Genomic DNA, 21,804 nt, shown 5'->3' on the forward strand with positions numbered 1-21,804 from the left:
GGCCTGGATGCAGTACAGTTGCTGTTGCATACAGACACACAGTGGCTGCATAAATGCTCCCTGAGCAACTCTTGCATACATAATATAATTTTCTGTCTTCTTTCCCCTCTTCCTCCCAGATACACACATACACTTTACATAGGCTACATGAGTCAGTGAGTATGCTCTCTGGCTCTCCACTGTTTGCTCCCTGGCTCGCATTATCTCCCTGCCTCCCTTCCCCCACTCCCTTTCAGTGACACAGAAAAACTAACGCCGCCCCCTCCCTCTTTGCTCGCTTGCTTCTGCCCCCCTTTCTCCAATGGCAGACAAACACCATACTCTTTTTACTCTTTATTGCTGTGTTTTACCAGTACATCTCCAATCTGCATTTCTCAGACCGACCACTCAGGTAGCAGCTCCATCAGTACGCTCTCTTCACTTGTGTCATGTTGTTGCATGTTCTCTGCCTCCTTGTCACTGAATCAGTGTTGATGCTGTTCTGCAGCCTCCACTGAAAACTGGTTTTGCCTACAAATCCATTGCATGCCGCTTTCCCCCTCTCTATTCATTGTTCACTCCATCTCTCGCCCTCCCTCTTCTTTTCTCTCAGCATCACTCTCTGGGAACCCACTTTTTTTCTTTTTTTTTGCCCTCTGTGTTTCATGTTGCTTTTCCCTGCGTCTCCCCCTCCCCATATTCATCTGTGTGTGCTCCTTCGCCTCCCTTACTATAAATTTATGTGCATCTCTACTTCAAATTAGCTCTCGACACATCACAGCCTGACAGTGCTGTCATAGGCAGGAGTTCACCACTTTGCATCCAACATGTGAGTGGATTTTTAAAAAATCTCTTTTCACTATCATTTAGCGCAAACGGTTGGTGGGCAGTTCTGCCTTTTTACTGTTTCTCTCAGTAATCTGGTCAGGGTTCAGTCTGGTAGTCTGGACAGAGATTGGTCAGGTTGATGGGAGTGTGCATGGATTTTGGTGGGGGTCGGTGTTAGGAGTGAGCCTCTGGTATCTCAGTTTGAAGTGAGTGAGGGGTTAGACCCCGCTAATCCCTGTTAACAGATTAATTATCTTTGGGCAATATCGTGTTGCTGCCGTGTTGTGAAGTCGCTTGGGCGTTAAGATACGAAGGGCTACAATGCAACGATAAAGAGTCCCTTAGGGGTGTCTCCTCAATCTTAATCCCCCTCTCTCTCTCTCTCTCTCTCTCTCTCTCTCGCTCTCTCTCTCTCTCTTTCTCTTTCACTCACTCGCTCTCGCTGAGAGCTCCTCTCTCATCCATCAACCCAAGCACCTCTCCACTGGCACCAGACAACCATTCAATTATTGGCATTTTAATATTTTAATAATTGCAAGAATTATTGGCTTATTTTTTCCCCTTCTTTTTTTCATTTTGACATATTTTTGGCATGTCTCCAAGCCATTTTTTCAGGATGATGTTTTTTCAAGAGCATCAAGCGTTGATGGCTGGCAGTATACCTCTTTGAGTGGGTAAATATTTCACGGACACCGGCGAAGAGAAGAGACAGAAGGAGAGAGAAACCTCCCAACACAACTGACAGAGGTAAGAGACTGATCTCTGTCTTGTTGATTATGGCTCGGTTGTTGATGTGGTTTGCAAAGATTGATCATCAATTAAGTGAAATACAATACAACAGCCACAGTTTACTGCTAATTGGAATGTGTTCTTATCTTTGCAATGACTGATAATGTATGTTCATGAAATCTTACACCATAGAGCCAAACTGGATTCATTTTTTTATCTTTTCAGCTATCACACCTAATGGGTGAATTTTCTCCCATGAGCATTTTTAGAATAAGAAATTTGACCGATAGATGATGCTGTAATGATTTGATTGCATCCACTCATTTTCCAACCAATTATGGTTTCATCTAGTCTCATGTATATATGTATATTTTTTTTCAAAATGCTTTGGACCAAATGCTTTTCTTCCATATAGGATTTTCAGTTTGATCAGTAGTGTGGAAACATTTTTGTCAACATCAACTTGTCATGCTGCACTCCTGCACACATCAAAGCACTGATTTGCTCTGACTTACTGACTATGAGCTGCACTCACTTACCTTCGGTCAGCTGCACTCACTTGAAGGTTCATTGTTGGAACTGAACATTCATTTGCAGAATGAATGTGAACTGAAAATTGATTTTTTTTTTTTTTAAATTGAGAATATTCTTCTTGTCCTGTGGCCTCAGCAGACAAAGGTAACTTGTAACCCTTCACAGAGATGCAAATGAATTTCTCCTGGCTGATGTAGTGTGTCCACGGCTGTAATGCTTTCTCATAAATTACAGTCATTAAGGTTGTTGTAAAGAGGCGGTTACATGACTACTCAGGCTGTAATGTGAATCATAACAGATTTTATGAGGGAAAGTGGAAATGTGGATCATTTCAGCGCTAAAAGAACTCGATTATTTATATCTTCTGATTCAGAGAGTTGTGTTCTCATTAAAAAAGATGAAGGTGGAGATGATTTTCCTGTGCTAAAGATGATCCTAAATTCAGCTGACAGAGATGCTCCAGCTTCATTAGCTGCCTCACAAAATGGCCCTTTTCTTTACATTCAGACATCATGGAGTCTCATATCATGCAACTGATTTTCACTCTCGGTGCTGTCTGAGCTCTGTGTGGACAGAACACAACAGAATTATTCTCCTGCTTTGTTTTATCTTAAGCGCTCACGGTTGGGTGAGAGTCTGAGGTTTTTCTTCGCCATCTCGCTCCTTGACTCTCCTTTTTTTTCCCTTTTCTCTCCACTGACTGAGCTCAAACTCCATTTATTTGCCTTCAGTTATGCAATGGTAACAGGCATGATAACAAGCTGGCAGGAGACATCACGTCAACTTGAGGCTTTCTATCTGTGACAACTGCTGAGTAACTGCTGCTCCAGGACTGTGGACCCCCCCCCCCCCATCACTTCCATCAGCACCTCATTAGGTTGCTTCAATAACTTTTTGGGTTGCAGCAGAATCCTACCTGAACTCTGACCTCATGACTGCCGTCACTTTGCATTTCCTCAGCATTACATCTTGAATTAATTGATATTGTGCAAGAGATGATATCACAGTGAGACAGGTAACCTGCTGCCAGGCTGGTGATTCATATTTACTTACCTTTAATTGTTGATAATAGGTTTTATATGGTGGATTCTGATTGTGTCACCTCTTATTTGCCTCACAGTGAAAATCAATATTATTGGCCCACTTTATTGGTGATGGTAACCACAACTGGTAGTCTGACTCTCCTTTGTGGAATATTAGTTTTGTCTGTTATGTCTCTCAAAAAGCTTTTGCCCTCTCCAAAGTCTGATAAATGTATCTCACAGACCTGCCTCACAGTTCCTATAATACATCTAATCTAATAAAGTCACTCAAGAAGGAATGTGTAAAATATAACACCAGAGTACTCAGTCTGTTTACACTGCTGATGTGTGGTGGATAGATGTAGCTCTCGCAGTGTGTGTGAACCATTATGTTCAACACAGTTTTAATAAGGGAAATGGAGGGTTGGCAATGATTCGATTTGTGACAGTTGGGCTGCTGGAACCATTAAGGTGAACAGGCTTATTGTAATGGGCTTAGAGCAGCCCTGTCTGGCCTGTGGGCGAACTGTTAACTTGTTCTGGGCCATAACTGGCCCAGATCTGAATGGGGAAATTGTCTGGCGCTCAATTCGACATGTGGCTAAATCTAAACTTTTATCATGCACACTATTTAAAGCAATCATGTGCAGTGGATTGTGGGGTTGAATCAATAGGGGATAGTAAAAAGCCTCACTGGTGTAGAATTCTGTGCTGAATGAAAGTTGTACTGAATAAATAACAGCTGCATTAAAAGATAACAAAATCCTGCACAGGCCTTTATGCAGAATGCAGAATTGTATCTGTCTGTAATAACTGCATTGAGCTGAGCTGTATAACCTTTTATATTTAAGCATCAGTGCTGTTGTTATGAATGCTTCTCTCTGTGCTCTTGTGTCTTGAGCTGTCTTAAAACAGTCCTTTCTTTAACAGTAAAGCTCTGATGGTCTCTTAATCTGTGCAGCCAGTATCAGAAGCCTACCAGGCTGAGTCTCGCCCTCTGTCCCCCCTCTGTGCTGTCATTGTAATGAGGATTCCAGTGTGTGTTTTGGCTAACCGGATTTGCCCTTTGTATTTACCCTACTTTCTCCCCCTTGGCTGGCTTTAAGTAAGAGATGCTGAACATTAAACGGTGGTTGGTGAAGGAGTCAAATGCATCCCTTTCTACATCATGGTCCTCCTGTTACCTCATACATGCCAGGAGGACCTCTTCAAAGACCTGCTGTATATCCCCTGTGTAATCCATGGTGCCCCTATAGCATATACCACAATTTTATACGGTTAAGAGAGCGGTCTGTGAATAACAGCCAAGTTTTGTCATGTAAAGTAATGTAATCTTCAAGGCAACGTACCTAACCATTATTTTTCATCACCAATCAATTTGTTGATCGTTCGTGCTATAAAATGTCAAAACATAGTGAATAGTACGTGTCGCAAGGTTACATCTCCATATATTTTGTTTTGTTTGACCAACTGCCCGAAACCCACAGATATTCAATTTAGGATGAGGTGAAACACAGAAAATGGTTAATTTTAACATTTGACGAGCTGCAACTAGAAGATTTTGATTTGATTAAATGACTTAAATGATTGATTAATGATTAACTGATCAAAATCACTGTTCATTTTCAACTACTTGATTAATTAACTAATTGGGTTTAAACACATCACATGAATGTGCATGCCCCCAAAAATATGAAAGTAAAGCTAATCCAGTCCGGCCATGTACTTTATGTTTACCTTTTTGTAAATGTTGCCGTGAGGAAGCCAAACTCTGTTCTTCAGCTGAACTACTACAGGCACAAAACCATTCTGCACTCCACTGTGAGTGAGGTGTGTACACTGATTTATACTCCTGAGAGTTAGTCTCAAGTAACTACAGCTTGCATTTGACCTTTACTTTGCTCAGGTCATCACGGGTCATAAATTTGATCAGGATGGAGGAAGGCCGCAGTGGCTGCAGATCTCGCAGTAGCCTCTCATCTCTCTCTCTCTCTCTCTCTCAACTTGGGCATGAGCTCAGGAAGATCTTCACCCCCTCCTTACCCTCTTTCCTCTCCTCTGGCCTTACTTCACATCCTGGTTGCTCTGACCCCTCTTTCCTTCCTCCCGCAGGAGGGGTGGAGTGGACCAGTGGCAGTAGAAAATGGCTGCCATGACAACGGTTCCCAGCTATACCCCTTCGCTGTGGGTGAGAGTGTGTCACGCCCTCCCTCGGCTGGACCTCACCATGCAGATGAGGGACAACATCTTTGTACCTGACAGCTGGGAGTATCAGCAGGTAACGGACACCTGCCACGACCGCTCATACCGCACTGTAACCACATGCTGTACTGTATCTGTCCAGTGCCACGTTGGACAATGATGACACCTCTGTTGCTCCATTTGTAGTTAGAAATGTACTGGAATATTCTACTATAACTAAGTGAGTGGATGATGGGCAATTTGCTCCTCATCACTCCATAGATTGCTCTATAAATCCCTGAATTTAACAGCAATCTGTGGAGCTATGATGATGGCGTACAGCCTCCTATAAACCACTTCTTCATTTCAATGTCTTGACCTAATTATTGGCGGGAAGACGGCACTAGACCTCTCCAAGAACCCCTGAGCTAACATCTAATCTTGTTAATTTTTCTACTTCGCTTTAGACGATTTAATGCATCCCCTGCACCTCTGCTTCGGTGCACGCAAATTTGAGATATTTTATGCAATTCGGATTCGGAGGAGCACACAAGATTCAACATGGTTGCTGTTGTCTGCATGGCTGTGAACTGTGCAGTTTCTGCAGCAAAATGCAAGGTTTCATCCCTCTCCTCCTGCAGGCTCTCATACGAGCGCTCCAGCTAGCCATGTCTCACTGTGCGTGTTTGTGACTTCTCTGCGGTACAAAGAGGGGGGGACGCAAATTATCCTGCAGAATAGAAAGACAAAAGAGACTGAAAGTGCTCCGAGAGAGGGGATGAGAGAGGGAATGAGTAATGCGAGGAGGCTGCTGAACAGAAGACAGGCAGAGAGAAGTAGAGAGAGAGAGAGAGAGGGAGATGGAGAGAGAGATGGCAAAGCGAGTGTGAGTAGGAGTGAGAGAGAGAGTGGCAGTGAATGTATTTAAGTAGGTCACAGATTATTAATAGAGATTCAGTGGTGTGGATAGAAAGAAAGCGAGGGGAGAGTGGGGGAGAGAAAGAGAGTGGGAGCAAGCGAGAACGTGGGGAAAGAGGGATGGGTGGAGAAGAGCCACGGGGAGGGGCTTCAGCGAACAGGAGGTGAGATGGAGAGAAGGTGGAGGAATGGGGAGTGACAGACGGGCAGATGGGTGACGGATAATACTGTAGATATGTGTCGGAGTGAAATGCATTTCAGTAATGTTGACTTTATGACATGGAGCCTGATCAAAGGCAAAGTCTGGTATGGCTTAGTGACATTAATATTCACTATGGTGTACTGACATATCACAGGTCTATAGGTTAAACCCTTTGATCCAAGTATAGATGGTCAAGAATCACCTCAAATTAATTGTGTTGAACTTGTCCCTTTTCCATCTTCGTTAGTGTGTATTTGCCTGTGGCATGTACCTGCTGCGTGCATCGGAATCGTTGATTTTTTTCCTGCTGCTTTGACGCGCACAATTTATATTCTCATACCTTTTTAATCACCATCTCCCGCTGCTAATGGGGGCGGAACAATATGACAAGCTATGAAATTTAACAGGATTAGTTGGTATTTCACCCTCTCAAATTGCTCTTCTTCACTTGTAAAAATGGAATTAAAGTGCCATTTTTCACATTCACTGACTCATCCGCTGACTGATTCTTTTGGTCTCCCCCTCTTCCCTTTTTCAGACTCTGCTGGTTCTGTCCAGTTTATCAGCCATTGCTCTTGTTATCTCCCTCTTGGTGGTTCTCTCCTTCCTCATACACTACTGCTGCTGCCACCGCGGCGACCGGAGCGAGGGATCAGATGAGGAGGAGGAGGATGAAGATGGCAGCACAGGTCACGGTTACAGTGGGAAGAAGGGGAGGGGCATCTGCTGTGTCACATGGGTGGCCGTGGCGGCTGTCACGCTGTGCTGGTGAGAAGGAGAATTCAGACTTCATTATCAACCCCAGAGTTCTTGTATTTCACAACAACTACACAAGTCGCCTTTTAGCAGTGGTGGAGAAAGTATTCAGATCATTAACAACGTAAAAATATTCCAGGAGTCCTGCATTCAAAATTGTTCTTCAGTGGGAGTAACGAAGAAATATCATCAGCAAAACACAGAATATGAAAGATGAAAATGGCCCCTGTGACTGATTTATTATGCAAATCATTATTAGTACACGATACTTCTGAGGCAGTTGTACTTTACTAGAGTATTTCCATTTTATGCCACATAATATTTCTACTCCACTACAATTCAGAGTGAAATATTGTACTTTCTACTCCACTGCATTTATTTGACAGCTATAGTTACTTTTCAGATTTTGATTTTATATTAAAAAAACAACAACAACCAACGATCGCACAAATACAATGAATACAGTGTCAGTGTATTCAAAGTAGTTCCACCTCCACCAGCTACAACAGTAAAATGCTACTTACACACTGATGCATCAGTATTAACAATCTCATGTCACATGATAATGTGTCAGCGACAGCGAGATGGATCATTTTACCTCTTTTAGCCTAAAGCAGTTATCTTAAAGTATAGTGTGACATTTTGGGAAATATTCTTCAATGAATATGACATCATTTTGAGCTTTAGAGGAAGGAGACAGCTGTTTCCTTTTTTTACTTTTTTTTCTCATCAAACTCAACATGAAACAAAATGAGCTAATTTCCCAAAATATATATATATAAAAAAAGAAGTGTCTCTTAAATGAAACCACCTGAGACATTTAGAGGGACAATGCTCTTTGGTGGAGCCTCATACATAATCTGAAATGTGAGGCATCAAGAAGACGATGGGGAATCATCAGTTTAATCTTTGACAGTGAAATTATATTGTATCAGTTTAGTTTTGTAGGAAAAATCTTGAAATGGAAGGAAACTACAGCTGTTAGTAGTGTAGAAAAAAAAGTTCAATATTTCCCTCTGAATTCTACTGGGGCAGAAGCAACACAGGACACAGATGTAACACAGAAATACTCGATTAAAGTACAAGTTCCTCAAAATGGCACTTAAGTACAATAGGCTGCTTGAGTAAATGTACTCAGTTACTGTCCACCGCTGCCTTTTAGGTGCAGCAACAACAAGGCTGTGAATCATAAGCTGTCACCCTCTCCATCGTCATGTGCTTTTTAGTCACCGCTGTCATCGCAGAGGAAAGTGGGCCTGGATGACAGCTGATGGTCATGTTATGTTGCTGTTTACCAACCGCAGGCCTGTGACAGCAGAGTCTGTTTAGATTTCAGTGGTTCCCCTTCATTGTGTTTTTGGGTATTTTTGTGTGTGTGCATGTGAGGATGATTTCAACTCGCCCACCTACAGCACGGTACGGCAGTCATTTAGCCACCGGTGTTAACCCTCAGATCTGGTGACCATGCAGTCATCAAGTCAGTGCATTGTCTCAGCTGTACATTACACAGAGATGCTGCTTGACATCTCTCCAACACACTCTTGTGTAGCGGAAGCATGAGTCACTGAGGAAAAGCTCAGCTGCCCTTCAGACCTTTTAAATCTAAAGCTACAGGCCCAGCTGTTTGCTGTAATAAAATTATAGCGCAATTTAATGCTTAAGCAGTGCTTGTTATTTTATTCCAGCACTTCCCCTGTACATTTATATGCACTATTATATCTCAGTACATAATGTACTGGGGGTATGATTTCAGCTGTCAAAATGATGTCATCATATACAGACTGGAAGTTGCTGTGGCTCGTGTCTCCCCCTTATGGATCGTAATGTAATGTAATGCAATGTAGTCGTCTCCCTCTCTGATGCTCGATGTAAGAGCTGTCTGTGTGAGACAGGATGAAAAAATCATGCTGCAGTTTTCCTCTTGAAAATATTTCATGTGACATGCTTTCCTCCAGATGGTGGCCTTTTGGTCACAAGTGCAAAAACAGCGTATGTCATTTTAAAATGCAGCTGCATTAGACAGCGTTCACATTTACCAGCTTGAAATGCAAAGCACACACAGACGCAGACACACATTCCTCCTTTTCCCCCCTGCTTTCTAATCTGGGTCACATACTTTGTGGGAGATTGGGCCATACCATTCCTCTCGGGTTTGAGGGGATTTGATGAACATCTGGCCCGAGCCTTAATCTGAATATTTGAATAACAGAAAGATGTGTAAACATGTCGCGATGTTTAACATTTCGAATATTTTCCTTGCTGAAGCTTAACCGTTGAGCACTAAGAGTCAGCTTTTTTCCCATCATCTGTTTATTCCTTCCCCATGTGCTCCACTGATGGTATGCTCATTCAAAGCACACATATCACATCCTCACCAGCTCTATCGCTTTGTGTCACATTCATTTAAAATGTACTTACACACTGAATTAAACATTACATTTATGCCTCTGCTATCTGTGCTTCTATCCCCCTTCTCTCCCTCACATATACGCCCTCCCACAATGTTTTCATGTCTCTTTTTTTTCTCCCTTTGCAGTGTTGCCATAGGCATCGGTTTCTATGGCAACAGCGAGGCTAATGATGGGATGTATCAGTTGACCTCGTCTCTTCTCACAGCCAATTATACGCTAGCTTCCATCGATCTGCTGGTGAGTGCTGCTCTCCGCAAGTGAAATGTCATGCAGAATATCTACACTGTTGGATGCTGTATGTGTGTGTGTGTGTGTGTGTGTGTGTGTGTGTTTGTGTGTGTGTGTGTGTGTGTGTGTGTGAGCCAGAGACAGAGAGAGGATGTGTGTGGTCTGCAGAGAGAGAGAGGAAGAAAAATCAGATACAAACTTTTGCTGTATTGATTTCCCACATGTGGTCAGACAGTGGTTGATGTGTCAGACTGCTAAATGTCCTCCTTACACTGCGCTCGGTGGAAGATGCAGGCAGGGAAAAACTATGCAGATGATTAATGAATACGTATGAGTGAGATGAAAAACAAAGAAACTTTCTGTTTTTTGTTTTTATACCTAACTTCCGTTCAACAATAATCTGAAGATGCAAATTAAGAGATAAAAAGTTCTTCTCTGAAAGTGAAGAATAAGACTTATTATCAAACGACTTACGCCCACTTACAGTGAAGTGTACGATCAAATATGATCAAATGATTGATCACATATATGCTCAGTGCAGGAATAATTAACCAATAGAAGGATTTACTATACATTTTACATTCAGTCATTTTTTTGAGTGATATTTGTAATATAAATGTATATACATAGAGTAGAAATTATACATGGATAGGGATGAAATAGTAGTAAAAAACAAAAACAAAACCTAAGGGGATGAAGAAAAGAAATTCTGCAGCTGGTAGATCAGGTACATCAGAGAAATCATATAAGAAGAAGAATATAGTTCAGCGATGACGACTGTAGACGATGAAGATGCAGGGTCTAAAACTATAAAGTAAGACCATGCCATACAATGATATTAATATATCAAGGTGTTTCATTTTAATTGCATAGATCAGCACTGGTAATAATTCTACAGTGAATATGCAAACAGTTGTGTACATTTATGTAAAATACAGGAATGTACATCCAAGTATCTAATATATATAATTATATGTACAGGTATATAATAAACAGATAAGATCCTGGATAGTAAATTACAACTTTATAAGACAGCTGTAGCTGCTGAATATGACCCTGTTCTGAATTTGAGAAAACAAATGATTCATCATGACCAAAGACATTGTGTACAGTCAATCCAAATCATGTTTATGTTCACTTCAGTATCTTTCCTGCAGCCATCTATTCTCAAACCACTCAAGCGAACTCTGCAGCTCTCTGAAATGTTGTTATGTCAAGTCAAAAGAAATGTCATTAGTGGCTTTCAGTTTGTAAGGAGGAGTAAAACTTCACTTTTAAAAGTTTGATAAATACAGGACCTGAGTACTAACATGTGGTATGGATTATGAGGGATATGCATCAACAGACTGCTCAACATCTTCAGTGCCCTCAATAACACAACCACTGTATGCCGACCATGACTCAGATCAAGTTTGTGGTTCATGTTTCACTTAACCTCACATTCTTCCATTCTCCCTCATCAGATTTCAGACACAATTGCTGGGTTGCAGCTGTCCATCTCTGGCCCACTGACCACAATGGAGGAGCTCTTTACTGGCAGTAAACCCTTCCTGGTGTCCACGCGGAACTGCCGGAGGTTATCTGAGAACGTGATGAACCTCCTCTCCTCCATCTCCCTGGCTCGGTCCAGTATTGGCGCGGGGCTGGGGAATGACAGCAGTATCAGCGGGGCGTCCATCATACCTCTAACCCCAGTACCGCCGTCTGTGGCTCCTACAGTGGTGCCCACCAGCAGCCTAATTCCCAGCCCCTTCTCACCTGGCTGGGCAGCCAACACGCTGATGGTCAATGAGGACTACAGGTGAGGCTGCAGTCCAGAGAGATATAGATATACACATATGCATGTATCTAGATACGTGGGCCACGATACGCTACACATAACTGTACAATACAATACGATTTGTTTCACCTACAATTAAGATGATAACACTTCATTTAATGCTCCAAATCTCAAAGTAGTTTCCTCTAAAGAAAGATGTTGTTTGATACTAATTAGAATAAAATAGACAATGTTTGATTTGTCAGGTGAACATGGAAAAATATCAAGCTTGTGTACAGGTGTGCACTGTAGTGAGTACTGGCAGTAGAGCCTTCTCCCTCTCTTCCTCGGTCGGGGGCTGTTTATGTTCATTTTCTGCTTCCAATTTGATGTTTATTAGCTTTGCTCATGAAACTGTGTCCTTCCTCTGGTTATTGTGCAAGACATAATTCCTTTCTAATTCCATTTCTTTAGCAATTTCTAAAAGATGGCGTGAGTTCATTTTTATCCTTTTTTTTTTTTTCCTACTAAAACAATCTAGAGTTTACAAACTTTAGGATCCGCTAACACTGATTGCTCAAATTTCCAATCCAAGCATTGTGAGTATTGTTTTTTCTGAAATGATAATATGAGGAGCATGAGGAGTTAAAATATATTCAATCCTTGAGTACATTTTTCACTTATGTGCACACAATTTGACAAATATCAACATGTACAAGCTGTTTATCAACACTGCCACACCCCTGCTCTTAGGAAAACTGTGCTTCCCAGCCTCTCATAAATGTTGCATGTTTATTACGATGTGTCTGTTGAGGTAATGCAACAAAAAAATGGAAAAAAGATTCTTACACATAATAGATTGATAGGATGCTTCTACGTTTCATATTCTTTATTGGTTAATAAAAGCCCACAAATATATCTTAGTATTGATAAATAATGTCCAGTGAGTAATAACAATATAAATTTTCTGCTTCCCATAAACAAACCACACAAAGCAAACACAGCGTAATCCTAACCACGACTTCATACCAGAAAGTTTTGTGTCGCCTAATCAAGAAAACAACAATGAGATAAAAACAAAACTCTTAATCCAGCTGAGTACAGACTGGAATGTCTCATTTTCTTCTGTTTAATAGAGACATAAATAGATCTCCCAGATCATCGGTGGTATCAGAGTCCTAATAATCTTATTACACTTGTCACCAGTTTTAATTCAGGGTACAGTGGGGAAAAGAGAAGCAAGTTCTAATCCCAGATCAGGTGGAAAAATCTGTCTAATTCAGCAAAAGCCTGAGAGTAGACATCGTGTCCCTTCTCGGCCGTCAGTGCTCTCACCGACTGTTGTCAGGACCGATGAGCTGATTAACAACAGGTGACTCTCTCTCTCACAACAATAGGCCTTTTTCACTACAGATACACAGGTGGCACCATTCACAATAACCATGGCTGAGTTCTATTCAAGTGTCCCAGTAAGACATGACAGTGTGACAGTGACCGCCACATGAGCAACAGCAGGACCCTGAAACTGAAGCAGCGAAACAGAATTCAGCTTATTATTTACACCTGTTCTTTTTTTTTTATTAGCGTAACATGTCAGTGTTTTCTGTGCTAAGGGTCTGTTATCTATTTGGCCTCAGTTTAAGACTGTCGGCTGCATTACATCCAGTTAGCTGCCAATTCATTTTAGACATCTCCAGAGACTTCATGTCTCCTGCTCCGGCAAAACAGAAACTGTAATTGTTAGTAATTAAACTAAATCCCTCCTTCACAAAATCAAAACAACAACCTACATTCGCAATTTTGCAAAAACTGCGATCCACTAGTTAATACAGGTTTAGTCTGACAGCCCTCATGGGAGCAGTCTGATCTCCTGACAACAGCTGTGGGAGGAATCACTGTTGGAAAACAGTTGCTTATGTTGTCGTGCTAAATGGAGCAGTTGAAGGGCTGAAGTTAAAAACATCAAAATTACAGTACTGCCATCCTGATTACCCAAACATAGGAAATGAATACCCATAAAATGAAACTATACATTAAAACTATGGACCATAAACTTTCCTGCCATTTATTCCCCATGGGATAAAATAACACAACATATCTGTTGGTATATGATAACAAAATATAGTTGAAGGATTTGTTGTCAGTAGCTTGTTTTTGTGCCTCTGTGTAACCACAGTCATAAAACACACAGTTATACAAATGTTGTAACCATGTTTACTAAAATAAAGAGATCTTAACTAAGATCAGTCAGATGTCAGAAATGAGAAAACTGTACAATACAGTGAACTTAAGTGGACCTTAAGTTAAGGCCAGACTGTTTCTAAGATCAAGTGTAACCTTACACACTCAACATTTATAACTGTTTCTGATATAATGACATTTGCTGTATGTGTGTTTCTATATCATAGGTGGCTATCATACGTGTTGCTGCTGCTGCTTGACCTCATAGTGTGTCTGTTCATCCTGCTTGGACTGGCCAAGCAAGCCCGCTGGCTGCTCATCCTGTGAGTACACAGCCACACACACACACACACACACACACACACACACACACACACACACACACAAAAACAAGTATGCACACGCACTCTTTGGACTCAAACCATACAACACTAGATTGATGGTCAGGGTGTCCTCTTGGCTGAAGAGTTTGTGCCGTTCTCCCACAGGATGACCGTGCTGGCATGGCTGGCTCTGTTCCTGAGCTGGGGCTCCCTGGGCTTGGAGACGGCCACTGTAGTGGTGAGTAGACCCAGTGAAGCTGCGATGGTGAGCGGGACCAGGACTCGGGGGAGGGTGGAATAGGAAGCGAACGGGGCTGTCATGGGAGGGATTGGCCGGCTATAGCAGTGGGAAGAGAGCTTTGGGAGTCCGACCCCTGATGGCAGGCCAACGCGATGTGTATGCGTGTGTTTGTGTGTGATTTCTGTGCCCATTGTGCTAAACTGTGAAAAGACCTGCCTCCTAGGGAACACTGCAGTCGTGGCAGAAGACCAAAAAGGCAGGAAAATGGGGGCAGAGATTAAAGATTCAATGTGCGTGTGCACGAGTGCGTTTGTGAACAAAGTGTGTTTGTGCACTCGAGTGCGTGTTTTTCATGTAAGTGTGTTTGCAAGTGTGTGGGCGTTTGGCTTCAAGAAGTAAAGATAGAAGATGAAGAGAAGTGCTTTCAACAAGAGTGAGGAGGGGAGAGGAAGAGCTGGCGAGTGCATCTCGAGATCAGTTTGAGAGAGAGAGAGAGCTAAAGTGAGGGATGGAGAGAGAGAGAGTGGATAGACCATCAGCTTGCCATCAGCAGTGCCAGACTTAAAGCTGTGGCTGTTCCTGGGCCCCCTGGGGCTTTCTACCGAGCATGCACGGAGATGGAAGTGCGAGTGTAATCCTGTGAAAGTGAAATTCTCTAACATGCTGCTGGACCATGTTCAGCTGAAAGTCCAGCTGTGCTTTTAACGCCTAAACATGACAACACCGCCACTGTGCTGTGTCCTACAGGCAACAGTCCAACCGCCTTTAGCACAGTGACATTTCTCATGAACAAAGAGCACAGAGAACATTTTATATCCATTTTTGCTGTGAAGTCTGGTTGTACTCTCTGAAGTGGAGACTGTTTTGGTCTGGGGGTTGGGGGTGTCTGAAGGGGGTAAATGGTGGCTGTTTTCCTGCACTGCTGTCTGAGTCTCAGTGTCATGTGGAGCTGGCGGGAGATGTCCCAAGGCCTGTGGGTCCACACAGAGCCGCTCTGTCCCTGGTCAGTGACAGGGAAACAATGGGCCAGCTGTGGGCCTGCCCACTTCATTCTGTCTCGGGGACGCTGCTCTTCCCGTCAGTTGTGGGGCTCTCTGTGTGGCTCTCACTCCCTCTTCTGGTGGGGCGATTTCAAGCTGAGTGTGTTTGTGGGTGTACGATTTCTGAACTAAATGGATCCTCTTCAAAAACAAGCTAGACACAACAGTGTATAGAGATGATTTGGAAAAAGAGGTTAACGGTGATATGGGAGGGAGGGTATGAGTGATGACCTAATGGAAAGACAGTTGGATGTCAGAGTGTAGCGCAGCTTTATCCAGGGCAGCAAAGTGATGTAGGCAGATCGATATTTGCCACTACATTGTGAGCTGCTGTCAGATATCTGAGGAGGTAAATATGTCAGTCGGTCAGTGTGACGACTAACTCTTCCCTTGTGATCATTTTCTCCCACCTTCCCTCTTTTGCCTCATCTGTCCCTCTCTCACGCTGTTTTATTTTTTTTCTCTTTTCTCCTGTCATCCTTTCTCACGCTCCCTGTCACTCTTCTGCATTGCCAGGCTCTCAGTGACTTCTGCTCAGACCCAAACACATTTGTCCTCAACTCCACCAACTTCAACACTGGGACCAGCTCAGGTACAGAATTAACCTGCCCCTATCCAAGCAATATTTTCTGGAAGAGCTAGCTGTTTTCCATTTCTGTCATGCACACTATTTTCCCCTCCCCAACTGTGATTATGTCAGCAGAACTCAGTATAATGGCAGTCAAATGTTCCCACATCTTTGTCTATTGTGCACTGATCTGTTGTGCACTGGTGTTTTGTTGGCCATTCAGATGTGTTGGATTATTACCTGACCTGCAGCAGGCGCATGAACAGTCCGTTCCAGCAGGTAATGTGACCTCTGTCAGTCACATGTCTTATGTATATAACATATTACATTGCAGGCATTTAGCTGTAACTCTTACTGAGGGATTTAAAGTAAGTGAGCAGGTTGCATGTCAGCCTTGCTCAAGGGCGGTTAAGGACAAATCATTTGAGGAGAGGACACACAGCTGCTGCTGTGTGTCCTCTCCTCAAATGATTTGCTCCCCAGATAAATAGCTACACCCTCAGCATATTAATGGTGTATTTGAGCAATAATGCAAAATAAAAGCTCTTAATTCTACTGACTTGTTGGCTTCAGCTGCTGACCCAGTCGCAGAGGGCTCTGTCAAACATTCACACACACCTCTCCAGTCTGGACAGAAACGCTCTCCCACAGTTCCCCAAAGCGGAGGTATGTTGTAATTCATACACAACACATGTAATTTCTGTTACACATGAACATGATTTTCTCATGTTCAGTGATTTTGTGCCATTGCAGAAATCACTCAGGGAGGTTCAACAGATACTCAACTCCACGGAGGGCAACTTCCATCAGTTGGTGGCGCTACTGAACTGCCGGGGTCTGAATAAGGTAACGTGAGGCACTGGAGACAGGAAATAGGCCCTGTGCTAATGAGCAAAAACAACAAACTACCAAGCCACTGCTTCTTAATTAGCATTTCTTTCCATTTTCTTTTAGGACTACATTGACTCACTGAAAGGCTTGTGCTATGACGGCATGGAGGGATTGCTCTACCTCTCCCTGTACTCTTTCCTCTCTGCGCTGGCATTCACTGCTATTCTCTGCTCTCTGCCCGGTGCTTGGAGGAGCTTCCCCAGGTGAGAGGAATGTGAATGTGCCTCTTTGTTTGTGCATAGGTATAAGTGCTGATATTTAACTGCAATATTTCTTTAAACCTTTGTCCTACTGAAATAAGGACAGGTGGGATATTACAATTTTCATGCTCAGGTGCACTATGAATTGCCTATTATAAACATCGCCAAGTATTTAAGAGACCACACCAGACAACATTGTTCAAAAGCAATAAATCCATCATGTCCCACAGTGTTGGGAAGGATATACTGTTCTCTCCTCTGCTCCTCTGTTCATGAACAACAGTGTGCTGGTGATCCACTAGCAGATCATGATAACAAAATGTTGGCGTGTCTGCACGCCATACGATGCTGCTTGGCATACAATGCGGAAAAAATATTGGAATCTACTGCAAGGTGTCAGTTCAAATTTAGCCTTGGAAAATATCAAATGGAAATTGGCAGGAGGGATAAGTGTCTAAAAGGGGATACAGTAAAAATTACCAATAATGGCTGAAGGTTTGGTTCTTGTTAACCCATTATCAAATGCATTTTTCTTTTTGCAGACAGTTTAGTATTCAGTTGTTGGTGTCAGTAGCACAGGTTTGTAGTATCTGCTGCGAGTGGATATGGAGCAGGTAGTTCCACATACGGAGCCTCTTAGACTGTCATCAGCTGACAGGGAGAGTAAGTGTTTTGTAACTGGTGCTGCTGGCAGTTTGATGTTTTCTGTGTTCACCATTTGTGGAAAATACATCCTTCTTAACATTCACAGTGTAATGTAAATGTTAGTGTCTAACTGATAATGATTAGTGGCCAAGAGAATAAATAGAGCTGTCCTGTAAGATGTCTTTTGATTTTAAAAAAATGATCCGTGTTTACTTAATATGTAACTATAATAATGAATGCTGCTCTGTATGAAGACACAGTGGTACTCATCATTGCTCTGCTCTCACACGTCCTTTTCTCTCTCTTTCATGGACAATGACAGTGAATCAGAGGAGTACGAAGACTCGGACAGCGAGAGTGAGGACCCCTTCACCTCCCATCAGGCACGTAGACAGACGGCCTCGGGGTCTCAGCGAGGGGCCATGGCCCCCTTCTATAATTACCCGGGGGCCGGGTGGACACCCCCCTTTTCTAGTGCGCCGCCCCTCCCGTGAGTAACACAGACACACAGACACACAGACAGACAGACAGACAGAATGTCCCAGATGTTGCAAGAGCAGGAGGAAGTTGCCCTAAGATACGGTTTTAGCATTAAACTGAAGTGTTTTTGTTTTTCTAATCTGTACCTCTGGGCAACTTTTGTACTGATGCCCCCCTAGATCAGGGATCGTAAACAGTCCAGAATGTAGCACAACAACACAGAGTACATGTAAACAACACTTAGAGACTGACTGAGGTCTTTTGAGATTGTTACGTGCAGACACATAGTCTTTCTGCTAAAGACATTCAGCTTGAAATTCTGTTTTCTCTCAAAACACACTTTTTTGTATTGACGACAGACATAACAGATGTTGGACATAATGCACACCCATCTTTACGAGAGAGTAGTGGCAGTGCAGTGTAGTCAGCTAGGTTAACACACTTTTGTCTATATAGGATATATATATATATATATATATATATATGTATAATCCATGTAGGATTAGTCCAAATCCACAGAGCTGTCAGGTTGAACACATGCATTGCAGACAGACACACAGACAGGTCAATATGGACTACAGAGTAGGCAGAGAAACAGACACAACTCCAGAGGTCTGTCTGTCTGTCTGTGTGTCTGTCTATTCGTCTGTCGAGTGTTTCAGGACAGACGATGTAGGCCGCTCGGTCATTTCACAGATCTTGTCTCAAATGGCGTCCTGTCTCCTAAACGGCAGTAGACTACTGCTGTGTTGGGGGGAGGGTGTCATTGACGAGGCCGCGCTCGTAAAAACTCCAGCGATGTGAGGCTCAGGTTGACTATAGGTAACCCCAACCCCCACCCAAGCCCCCCCCCCCATCCCCTCCTGCATCACTCTCATCTGTCTCCCCACTGTGGTGTCCAAATCTCTCAGATTATTTCTCTGCATCTGTCCTGCTGCTTTTCTCTTCATCACTCCTCCTGCTTCCTTTTTGGTTCTCCCTCTTTCTCTCTTTCGAGTTTTCTCATCTTATTATGTTTTATCCCTTTCTCCCTCACTGAAGTTTCCAAGCATAGTTAGTGCTACCTAATCGTGGACTATTTAACTTCCTAGTCTAATGCCAGCTGATCATCTTGACTCCCCCATATTCCAGTATTAACACACAAAGACAACGATACTGACGAAACTATCAAGGCTCAGAAACTCAGCTGAACAGTAACAATACAGTCCACTCCTCTTAAATGGAATCTGCTCAGGACTGCTTTAAAAGCTTTCTGGGGTTCATCATGCCGATAAACAGATTCATTAGGAAAACAACATTATAGCTGAGATGGACTGGTGGGTCACACCCAGCTCTAAATGCATGTAATTGCAGATTATTGTATAAATCCTGCAGTGCATCGACAGTCAGGAGTGGACTGTACGTCTGCTGCTGGTGCTTGAGCAACAGTGGTACTAATACCTACTAGTTATACTGAGTGCTGTGTTTTTACGCACTATATCTCTAACCACTTTCTCCTTCTTTCCTGTTACCTGTCCTTGGCTCCCGTCACCCCGCGGCCCCCGTCCCCTCTGTCTTTCTCAATGTGTCTCACCCCGGTTTCCCTCTCTTCTTCATCCTCCATTCCTCCTCTCCTTGTCTCTTTCTATCTCTATACAGGACTCCAAACGTTTCCTCCAATGGCAACCCTGGCTATGAGAGCCTACCCCTGACTGACAGGCAGTCCCCACCCCCCTCTGTGAGTTCCTCTGTACTTGTGACACCATTGCAATCTGTGCCATTTTGTCACTGCTCTTAGTGCACACGCTCGCTTCAATTATGTGTAGCAAACGGACTAACGTGGTGGCGAGGCTTCAACCTCGCAGGACCCTGTGGGCTGGCCCTTTTTTCATTCTTGTTACAGTGCTTCAAATTGTGCGTATTTACATGTTTTCCCTGTTACCAATGAACTTTATAAGAGAGCTCATCCTGTTTTATCATCACTATCTGGGCACAGTGACCAAAACTGTTTCAGTTGAAGTTCATTTTTGACCTTTGAAAAAACTAAAAAAGAAAACTAAAAAAGAAAAAGAAATCTGATCTCAAGGTCCCCTTACTATCTTTTCTCAGTTGCATCTCATGGTCTTCCACAGTAGATGGAGTCTGGAGTTACGAACTCTCCCCCCTATTATGATGTCAAGTTCCCATGTGAGCTAATTTTCAGTCTTGTGACTTTGCTATAACACAACTGAGCCAACTCCATTCGCTGAGGAAGACCATGAGATGCAGCTTAACGCCCAGGAAAAAAGTTTGTAAGTGGACCTTGACTGTAATCGGTTACTTTTGAGGAAGGAATGAAAGTGAACACTAATATGAAGTAAAGGCCACTTAAAATTAAGTACCTTTACTTATCCTTCTCCTTGAAACTTGAAAAATCTCCATATTTATATTAAAGCCTGTTGGTCACATAGTGAAAAAAAACACGTCTTGATGAGTTGATGTTTATAACATTCGTTAATAACATATAATCTTCTCTTCTTTCTTGTAATTTGTCTCAATACACCTTTGGACCATCTCCCATCACGTTTTCTGGACGTACAGTACTCTCCCAGCATGCTGACTGGTTACGGGGGAAGTCAATCACACCCCAACCCCGCCCATTCGAGGAACCTGTATTCACGTTGATTTTTTTTTTTTTTGTTAGGAAATGTATAGAAAAAAAAATGTTTAGTTTTCATATGAATGGACACTTTACTGAAATGAAAAAGAAACTAATCTAAATAAAATGAATGCTAGGTGTGAATTCAAAGTGCGTAACGTCAGTACCACTGAATATTATTATTATTATTGTGAAAAGCACTTAAAAGAAACAGTCTAAACGGACTGTTGATATAACCGACAGTGATAATACTGGTAGGGATGGTTGTGCAAAGCTACGAACCAAGTCCACTCGGTCTAAATTCTTTCCCCTTGTCTGTCTGAACTCTGTGTAAACTGTGAACAGTGGTGAGGCAAGTCAGAATGGTATTGACGTTACTACGTTGTAGTTTTATATTCTTAAATGTATCAGTACCACCAATTTATTTTCAAGTTTTTATATAAATATTGTTGTAGAAAAGCACTGGCACGTAGCAACAAGACACATTTTTTTCTGTGAATGGTTATGCAGTTCCCTCACATGGTCTAATTTTTTTTATTACTTTTTATAGGTGGCAATTCTGTATTTTCCTTGTATTACCTTATGGTATTCTGTATATCTCACTGTCTATAATATCTGAATAATCATGAACCTTTGCTCTTAAAAAAAAAAATATTTGAGGGCTACCAAGACCCTGATTGAACTGAGAACTACAACTGCCACTCATGTCTAGAGAGTGGAGAACTACAAATCCCGTGCAATGACAGCAGGTACATAGCAATATGAATCTTGCTACTGGTGCTGCAGTAGCCCTACCGTAACTAGCAATAATAACTATGTATAGCATTGGGTTTCTGAGATCTCTCCAAGATGTTTTGTGTATATATGGTATGGTATGTTGGAGATTTCATTGAATCCCCCTTCCTTTCCAACTGACCTTGTTAACCCTTGAATTGAGTTTGTATGGTTATCAATGCTCCTTTTGAATGGCATCCTTTTACACTCAAGAGTCTAATATAAATAAAAATAACTTCAATTACCCGACACTGGTCTTCATCATGTCTACAAGAAACACACACAGCATGCGTTACA

The 21,804-nt window shown here is 42.5% G+C and overlaps 1 protein-coding gene across 3 annotated transcripts; it reads left to right on the forward strand.

Moving 5' to 3' along the window:
* Positions 1-325: 325 nt before the first annotated feature.
* On the forward strand, positions 326-21,756 carry ttyh1 (tweety family member 1). 3 transcript variants are annotated; one of them, XM_087179325.1, is made up of 17 exons: positions 326-391; positions 744-808; positions 1,411-1,554; positions 5,205-5,370; positions 6,932-7,161; positions 9,686-9,797; positions 11,252-11,589; positions 13,956-14,051; positions 14,217-14,289; positions 15,849-15,924; positions 16,124-16,179; positions 16,474-16,566; positions 16,654-16,746; positions 16,855-16,994; positions 17,959-18,126; positions 19,755-19,833; positions 20,676-21,756. In XM_087179325.1, the coding sequence occupies exons 4-17, from the start codon at positions 5,236-5,238 to the stop codon at positions 20,757-20,759; spliced, it is 1,773 nt and encodes a 590-aa protein (XP_087035451.1). In that variant the 5' UTR covers positions 326-391; positions 744-808; positions 1,411-1,554; positions 5,205-5,235; the 3' UTR covers positions 20,760-21,756. The 3 variants fall into 3 exon arrangements, with proteins under 3 accessions (XP_087035451.1, XP_023282106.1, XP_023282107.1); XM_023426339.2 differs by lacking the exons at positions 326-391; positions 744-808 and having other exon boundaries at positions 842-1,554; positions 17,959-18,019; XM_023426338.2 differs by lacking the exons at positions 326-391; positions 744-808; positions 19,755-19,833 and having other exon boundaries at positions 841-1,554; positions 17,959-18,019.
* The last annotated feature ends 48 nt before the right edge of the window (positions 21,757-21,804 follow it).

This window comes from Seriola lalandi, unplaced genomic scaffold (genome assembly GCF_002814215.2).
Source record: "Seriola lalandi dorsalis isolate HSWRI2012SDOR001 ecotype SW California unplaced genomic scaffold, Sedor1 jcf7180002054825, whole genome shotgun sequence".
Lineage (NCBI taxonomy): Eukaryota > Metazoa > Chordata > Actinopteri > Carangiformes > Carangidae > Seriola > Seriola lalandi.

Bases quoted from the DNA above. Each gene is read 5' to 3' on its own strand.
- ttyh1 (XM_087179325.1), top strand. From the start codon at position 5,236: ATGGCTGCCATGACAACGGTTCCCAGCTATACCCCTTCGCTGTGGGTG. The intron at 16,995-17,958 runs GTGAGAGGAATG...GGACAATGACAG, and splicing joins GCTTGGAGGAGCTTCCCCAG to TGAATCAGAGGAGTACGAAG. The intron at 18,127-19,754 runs GTGAGTAACACA...ATCTCTATACAG, and splicing joins TCTAGTGCGCCGCCCCTCCC to GACTCCAAACGTTTCCTCCA.